The sequence below is a fragment of the Mycetomoellerius zeteki genome, unplaced genomic scaffold (assembly GCF_001594055.1).
Source record: "Mycetomoellerius zeteki isolate Tzet28-1 unplaced genomic scaffold, Tzet1.0 scaffold164, whole genome shotgun sequence".
Taxonomy (NCBI): domain Eukaryota; kingdom Metazoa; phylum Arthropoda; class Insecta; order Hymenoptera; family Formicidae; genus Mycetomoellerius; species Mycetomoellerius zeteki.
This window is the reverse complement of record NW_017256594.1, coordinates 760,397-769,224: the sequence shown is the minus strand read 5'-3', so window position 1 is coordinate 769,224 and position 8,828 is coordinate 760,397. Positions and strand designations below refer to the sequence as shown.

The following is an 8,828-nucleotide window of genomic DNA, read 5'->3' as shown; positions in this document are numbered from 1 at the left end:
CCAATGACAGGATTCCAATCTTTGACTATATACCTCTGGACTGCTAGTTACCCCCACTTTTCCTACCTTTTCCATAAGATAGAAAGAGAGGACCGTGTATCCAAGATCTCAACTTCCGGATCTGATGGCCCTGAGATCTTGGATTCCAGTAATGGTTGCCGTTAGCAGTCCAGAGGTATATAGTCAAAGATTCCAATAATACGAAGCAAAATTCAGCGGAATTCTGTTTTCTGATTGGTTGCAGAGCGTTGTACGACGAAAATCGAATGCAGTGTGAATCCAGCATATCTCAAATCAGCGCCCGGACGTAGCCGAGAATCCATTTTGACTATTAATTTAATTGCTGGTTAATTTAATCGGCAGAATTACTTAAAGCACAGAATAAATACGGCTGGCTAAAAGCAAATTTTTATTTCTGTCAGTTAAATCCGAGGATAATTGAAAAATGATGACATTACTGATCGTTCGGCTGTATCGATCGATAACGTCATTGTTCTTCAATTATCTCCCCGGGCCCACTTGACAGTTACATGAAAATCTACCTTTGGCCGGTCATCTTTAACCGTAAAACACTTATTTAATTATAATAATTTTATAATTATAAATAATTATATAATTATATAATGTAATTATCATGGTTTCAAAAATTAAATTTTTTATTAAAAATATTTAAATATTTTAAGCAAACAATATAAAAAAATCTTAAAAAAAGGACAGACCGACTGGTTGCATGATACTCAAATTTGATTGGTGCACTACTGCAAGTTTGCCTTTAGGTCCATCAATTCGACGAATCACAACGTGCGATCATGCCTATGGTGTTGCACTTTTCTTCATGTTCGTTAATCTAAGAACATAAGAAAAAAAATTAAACTTGATATCTATGCTCCTGTGGATGCCGTGTGTCGATGTGTTTGATCTGTGTTTTCAAGGAAACGTAAACAAACGTGCGAGAGGAGAAAAGATTTATGAAAGCTTGTAAACGCGAGTGGATGAATTATTCCTGTTGCCAGGTACGACTTTGAGAGCCCATAATTTCCGAGATTGCCCGAAAGTGTTATATTTCAATAATGCATGAAGCGTTGTCGACATTGTCCATTTTATATCGGCTGCAGCGAATATTTTATCGGTTTGCTAATTTTTATAAATTCGGCATTTAAAATATTAAGAGGAAAATAGAATCTAGATAAGCTTGGTGAATGAATTATACTAGTGAAAGCTTCGTTAAGTGTTTCGTAGAATTACTAATTATCCTGTCAATTATCCTACAGCAATGTACAGTCTTTAGCTTTTTGCTCTAAGCTCTAAACATTGATTTTTTTCGACAAAAATCGTTGCCTGAAATGTAATCTTAAGTTTCAAGCAAACTTAGGTCATAGCTGTACAATTTAGAACTTGGAGCAAGTTATCGTAACAGCCTAGAGTTTAAGGCTTACTACATCTGTTGTAGACTGGGTCTTATTCATCAAGTACATTTTTTGTTTCTACGTAATTGTATAATAATCCTCAATGCATTAGTCGTCTTATATTTCTGTAAATATCTATTCGATCTATTGTTATTAATTGCAGTGAAATTAGCCTCCAAAATGGCATTACGCACTTACGGAGATAAACCTATAAGTTTTCAAGTGGAAGAAAATGGAGAGTATTACTGTATTGGGTCAGAAGTTGGCAATTACCTGCGTCTCTTTCGCGGATCTTTGTATAAGAGATATCCTGGCATGTTCAGGAGATCCATAACCAATGACGAACGTAAAAAATTAGTGGAACTTGGGCTGAGTCAGCACGTTCTTGCATCTAGCGTTTCATTATTGAGAGCTAGCGAGGTAGAAGATATTATCGAGGGCAACGATGATAAGTATAAAGCTGTATCTGTGCATTCAACTGAACCACCAGCACCTAGAGAGGGTAAATCTAAGAAGTCGATGGCATGGGTACCTAGCCTACCAAATAGTTCACATCTGGATGCAGTTCCTCAAGCCACACCAATAAATCGAAACAGAGTGCACAATAAAAAAGTTAGGACGTTCCCGTTATGGTAAGCAAGAAAACAGTGAAATTCTATACGAAATTCTGTTGTGTAATAAAATTATGACTCATGTTTTATTTCCAATTTAGTTTTGATGATACAGATCCATCGGCAAACTTGGAGAACGCGGCACAACAGGAAATGCTGGTTCCAATACGTTTAGACATGGAAATTGAAGGTCAAAAATTAAGAGACACTTTTACTTGGAATAAAAATGGTATGTATTTTTGTATCCAATAATGAAAATTTTGATAAATTGCAACAACGGTTTAATGCATCTTGTATCTTTCACAGAAAGTCTTATAACACCCGAACAGTTTGCCGAAGTACTATGTGATGATTTAGACTTAAATCCATTAACTTTCGTTCCTGCAATTGCACAGGCAATAAGACAGCAAATAGAAGCATTCCCTCAGGAGACAATTTTAGAAGATCAATGCGATCAGAGAGTGATAATTAAATTAAATATACATGTGGGTAATACTTCTCTCGTAGATCAAGTAGAATGGGATATGTCTGAGAAGGAAAATAATCCAGAGAAGTTTGCGATGAAGCTTTGCGCGGAACTTGGTCTCGGCGGTGAATTTGTCACCGCTATCGCATACAGGTAAAATATTTTTTTCTTATCCTACAACTACATAATTGTACCTTTGCTTCATGCAAAATGATATCATTTTTGTTACTGAAATTATTAGAGTAGAATTTATTACAAAAACAAAGTTGATAATTTAAATATTGATATATTAATTATTTTGGATACTGAAAATGTGAGTATTTGATAATAAAAAATTATTATAAACTAATAAATATTTAATAAATTGATGTTATATATTTAATTGATATTGATTATTACTGTAGTAATATGATTACATTTATTGACAGTGTACGCGGGCAATTATCATGGCATCAAAGAACGTATGCATTTTCTGAAGCACCTCTACCGACTGTAGAAGTTCCTTTTAGACCTCCATCAGAGGCTGATCAATGGGCACCATTTTTAGAAACCTTAACAGACGCAGAGATGGAAAAGAAGATACGCGATCAAGATCGAAATACTCGGTAAGATGTGAATTTTGTAGAAGTATAAGTTAACTTTATCGCAAAGATACAGGCATTTAATTGATCGTTCTTTCCTTCTTCCAGACGTATGCGACGTTTAGCAAACACGACACCTGGTTGGTAGAAAAAGCACATCTAGATCTAGAAAAAGAACACTCCATACCCACATCTACATTTCTCAACCAATCTATCATCCTTATTTTTAGTATCCCCTCATATAAGATTTATAAGTAACGATATAATTTTTATTAAGACATCATCGTAGAATATAAAATATGCGGAAGTAACTATCTGTAAAAATAACGAATATATGGTTGCGTTTATTTAAAAAAGAATGTAATTGTATAATCAGACATCATTGTTTGTGAAACATTCTTATATACAAGATATTCCAGATATAACGAGTCTTCAATTTAGAATCTATTTTTTTCCATTTTTATATAACTAAAAAATATTTTTTTTCCAATTTCATTTATTATAACGGTCAATTTATTATTGTGTGAAAAAAAACTTTTATATCGTACGTGCACATTGTGTAATTAAAAATGTACGTACATATCATATAACACTTCAAGCAAAGTGTAATGACAGCTGACTGTGATGCAACCTGAACAGTAAAAAATATAATTAAAATTGTTTTAAGAAAATTATACACTATATCAAATATATCTTTAATAATTTATTTGAAATCTGTCGGAATATACATTACAAAATCTATTATATTGTTGCAATTATCTGTTTTAGTCAGCAATCGTACGACGAGATAACAGATCAGGTGATTATACTCAGTCATGATAAATGACTATCGCAAAGCACATGTCTTGGAAATTATTTAACATTTTGGCATCTTGTTACTCACGCGGATCAACATCTCATTATACTACCTGAATGGATTGAATGCAAAAGGAAATCTTGAAGGAAAAGACAGTTATGCTTCGAAATTTATGATCTTTGGCGAATGTATTGGAATGTATAAATTAGTTACTTTACTTTAACTTCATTATATCTCTTTTTCTACTTGTGTAAAATGTAAACGTAATACAATGCTCTACTCTCTGAAGAATTTAGATGAAGATAATCGATTCCATGACGGAAGCACTCCTGTATTTAGTCCTGGGCTCCTATTCTGTAACTTTTAACGACAATGTTGATATCGTTATGTGTCGTTGCGCAGCTTTTTCACCATATAAAATATCTGCGCAACGACACTGTCGTTAAGAGTAACAGAATAGAGCAGCTGGACTACGAAATCGTCGATGGTAGAACCGCAACAGGCATAATTGGTGCCCTCGTCAAAATGTTTTTTTGTGGCAATTCCAACTTTTACTCGCTTTCTTATTTTAAAAATATAATTTAACACCTAATTCTTTTTTCATATACATAGATACATACTTGATTAAATGAAGCGTTTTAAGTTATTTTAAAGCAGGTTGATCATTGTACTGACAGTGACTATCGATGAACGATTGCCTTTTCGACTTCGAAGTCCTCGTTACGGTCCTGTGACAATCTATATATACATACACATAAATTTGATTTTTATTTAAAGAAATGGATGCCATCACAATTCCTCGCAACTTTTATCTGAAATATTCTTTAGATCCAAATTTTCGGAGTTGATTTTTTCGAAGGAATATATGTAGAATATATAATATTACGAAATATTCTAGACAACATTAACATATAATAATTCATAATATTATACACATATAGAGAAACAAACTATTTCTGTAAATTCTCGTGGAAAATATCGACATTCAGCAAATTGTAATCTGAGGTCTGTTCCTATGTTTTCTATATTTTGTTTCATGTTTCCTGTTCAAAGCATAACTATTTATTTTATCTCATTTTAAATACAGAGAGAAAGAAAGAGAAGGGGGGTAGAGGAAAGAAAGGAGAGAGTGCAGGCAAGCGCAGTTAATTCAACAAAGCCCTCCAGTCTCCAGTACCGTCCTGTATGTGTGTGCACATATACTGTGATACTTCCATACGTAATGAGCCTCGGCAAAATAAGGCAAGGCAAGACAAGGTGAAGCAACGTCAAATGAGGCAACGTCGTCCGTCGTTTGCGGAAGGGGAAAAATATGGGGGAGACCAGTGTGTTACGCGCTCATCACGCACATGAGTGTCAATCGACAGTCCAGCTTCGGCAGTGTCCAGCGGCGTAGGTGGATGAGCGGCGGCAGCGCTTGGAGCACGTTCACAGCTTTGGTGCGCCAAGCATGGATCTGACGAGACAGCAACAACAGCGATCGTTGGCGAGCGCGTGCCACGGCCCGTTGCCGTTTCCACGCAGACCATGGATGAGCGAGACTGGCGTCGCTGCCGCCGCCGCTGCCTCCGGCAACCTGGGTCTCAAAGGGGTCATAGCCGGTACGTTGTTCCTTTCCTTCCTACCCTCCTCTCTCTCTCTCTCTCTCTCTCTCTCTCTCTCTCTTCGAGAGAGAGAGAGAGAGAGAGTGTTCGTTCTCACTCGCGCGATCGCTCATGACCTGCCGACCTTTGACACCTGTCTGGGTGCACCACGAGAGCCTTCTCTCTCTCTCTCTCTTTTTTTTTTTTTCTTAAGTTAGTGCACTTTGGCAAATCGTATGATAATATGAAAGATCGCGCGATCGCGATCACGTTTGCCTACGTATGTGTGGCTATATCTACGTTCTTTGCAAGGTCATCATGTTTATCTGAATTTCCATGGTAATGGAGACTCCGAATTACGGTCACTTTCCGCAATGATTTTTAGCTCTATGTAAATGTTTAAGAAATCGATGATTGTAGAGGTATAAGTTTAGAATTTAATTAAGAAAATAATTAAATTCTATCCGTTTAATTAGAAAATAAAAATGCAAATTATGTTGTAATAGCAATTATTTTTTATACTTAATTTCTATTTCATTGAAATTACATAATCTTTTACTTTTATTTTTTAATTGCATTTTAATTTTGTGGACTATTTAAATTCAATCTCCTCAACCAGACTTTATTAACAATCGTTAACAGCTATTTAATATATACAGATACATACATACATTTATAATTACATACATATATTATTTCTATTTATAAATACTTGAGGATATAATTAACTTCCAGGTGGTATTACTGGAGGCATAGAAATTTGTATCACATATCCCACCGAATATGTTAAAACGCAGTTGCAATTGGACGGAAAAGCCGGTGCTGGTAAAGAATATACAGGAATAGTTGACTGTGTCACCAAGACCATCAAGACTCGCGGATTCTTTGGTTTATACAGAGGCTTGTCTGTTCTGCTTTATGGTTCTATACCAAAGTCGGCAGTACGATTTGGCGCTTTTGAGTCGGTGAAAAAGCAATTGATGGATGCGGATGGAAAGCTTAATCCACAAAGGAGGCTCTTCGCCGGCCTTTGCGCTGGTGTGTGCGAAGCGATTTTCGCGGTTACTCCGATGGAAACGATTAAGGTGAAATTCATCAACGACCAGCGTTCGGTAAATCCAAGATTTAGAGGATTTGCTCATGGAGTTGGCATGATTGTGAAGGAACACGGTAAGAAAATTTAAGTTTAAATATAAAAAAAGTTCCAGTTTCTTAAGCTTTAATATACTATAGATTTTTATTTCATTTCTTATTAATTCATGTTTTTGTAAATTAAAAATGGAATATGTTTGAATTATGATCGAATGTAACGTGAAAAGAAAAGAGAAATATAGAACTATACAGTAATTAAAATAAGTACAATTTAATCGTAAAATCCAGTTAAGAATCATAACTTATTTAATTGGGTTAGAGATTGCAACATGTGTTTAAACATATAGTTGATCTTACAATATGTACATACATTATGACATAGAATGAATTTGCACGTTAAATGATGATTGTATAAGGATAGCATATAAAAAATTAAAAGAATATATAAAATTGATACATATTAAGTTATACAGAAAACTAGAATTTAAAATATTGTATATGTATTATTGTAGATAATAGTAATTACGGCTTAGACAGACGAACGACTTTATGACGCGATAAACAAGTGTCAACTAATTCACACACATATTTCATGCTTTTATGTTAAGTACGCTTAACAAATAAGTTGACGCTTGTTTATTGCGTCATAAAGTCACTGTTTAAACCTTTATATGTATGACACTCTTTTGTGTCTTTAAATAATTTTATATGCTAAAATTATTTTAAATATTAATATAATGCAATTATATTTATAATACTAATTATAATATTAACAATATATATTTTTTTAAATGTAGGCTTTAAAGGAGTGTATCAAGGAGTAGTACCAACAATCTTGAAACAAGGATCCAATCAAGCCATTCGTTTCTTCGTGATGGAAACATTAAAAGACTGGTACAAAGGAGGTGACAATACTAAAAGTGTTCCTAAAGTAGTCGTCGGTGCATTTGGCGCAGTTGCTGGCGCAGCATCGGTTTTTGGAAACACGCCTATTGACGTTATAAAAACTAGGATGCAGGTATGTGTATATAATGTATCTCACATATTTGTAATTTATATTAAAATGTATTACTCTGTTAATTGATCTATGTTCATCATAATGTGTCATTAAACTTCATTGTTCTGAATCTCTTTTCTGTTTTTAGGGATTGGAAGCTTCAAAGTATAAGAGCAGTATGGATTGCGTGATTCAGGTGTGGAAGAAAGAGGGTCCAATGGCATTTTATAAAGGAACCATTCCACGATTGGGCAGAGTCTGTTTAGATGTTGCAATAACATTCATGATATATGATTCCTTCATGGAACTTTTTAACAAAGTATGGCCTTAGGTCTGTCGCATTTTGTATATATACGATACATTCTCTCAGATTTTACAAATATTGCTTTTATGTTGACGTACTTTAAAAGCGTATTTGTGTAAAACATATTTTTTAGATTAGAGTTTTTATTTATATTTTTATTTAAGATATATGCGATGAGAATGTTATTTGATGGTAATGTTTATAACAGCCACATATCGAAAATCACAATGAAGCAAACGTGTGGCGAATGCATCTCTTTCACACAAATTGATTTTATTTATGAGGTTATGAGCTTTTATTTTACATGATATGATTGTGTGATATTACTACCTCCGGTTCTAATTGCATTTATATGTGCAATGCACAAAAATTTCCAATTAACTACGGAAATTATAAGCCTGTTTTTTTTAACTGAACTTTTTGCACGATTCGTCTTTTCTCTTTTTCTGGAAAGAAAAGGTAGAAAGATGAACCGTGCAAGAACTTTAGCTAAAAAGAACAGATCTATTATATTTTGTTGAATTCATGTGAATTACTTCATTTAGAGAGTTATAGAACAACATTCTGCAATTACGTTACATTCCTACAATCTCAGTCCAAGATACAAGAGTATTGTTTTTATGAACTGTTAAAGTGTGAGAAAATAGTCCATGTATAATAGATGTGTAAGCCGTAATATACATATGCCAATACGTAGATATATGTATTTATACATACAGAATATATTTATGTACAGAGAGACACAGCATTAATTCATAAAACAAGGAAAATTTTTCAACGATTTTAATTTTAAGTAATTTCTCGTATACAAAAATTTACATTGATGTTGCAGAGTAAATATAGAAGGATGTATGTTAATAAAAAAATATTAATAAAAAAATAAGCTAATTTGTATTCAATCTTCTTTAATGTACAATCTCTTCTGCTAGTGAAATATAAAAATAGCACACTTCGTATTTTTATTTAGCAATCTAATTTCATAGATTTTCCGT

At 33.7% G+C, this 8,828-nt stretch overlaps 2 protein-coding genes across 2 annotated transcripts; both read left to right on the top strand.

The window, feature by feature from the left end:
• Window positions 1-892: 892 nt before the first annotated feature.
• On the top strand, window positions 893-3,228 carry Snr1 (SWI/SNF related, matrix associated, actin dependent regulator of chromatin, subfamily b, member 1). Its single transcript, XM_018445630.1, has 6 exons — window positions 893-1,013; window positions 1,570-2,038; window positions 2,119-2,246; window positions 2,324-2,636; window positions 2,912-3,088; window positions 3,173-3,228. Exons 2-6 carry the CDS (start codon window positions 1,587-1,589, stop codon window positions 3,210-3,212), a joined length of 1,110 nt encoding a protein of 369 aa, XP_018301132.1. The 5' UTR covers window positions 893-1,013; window positions 1,570-1,586; the 3' UTR covers window positions 3,213-3,228.
• Window positions 3,229-4,863: 1,635 nt separating this feature from the next.
• Window positions 4,864-8,284, top strand: sea (mitochondrial citrate transporter scheggia). Its single transcript, XM_018445622.1, has 4 exons — window positions 4,864-5,461; window positions 6,179-6,613; window positions 7,333-7,553; window positions 7,681-8,284. The coding sequence occupies exons 1-4, from the start codon at window positions 5,311-5,313 to the stop codon at window positions 7,861-7,863; spliced, it is 990 nt and encodes a 329-aa protein (XP_018301124.1). The 5' UTR covers window positions 4,864-5,310; the 3' UTR covers window positions 7,864-8,284.
• Window positions 8,285-8,828: the final 544 nt, after the last annotated feature.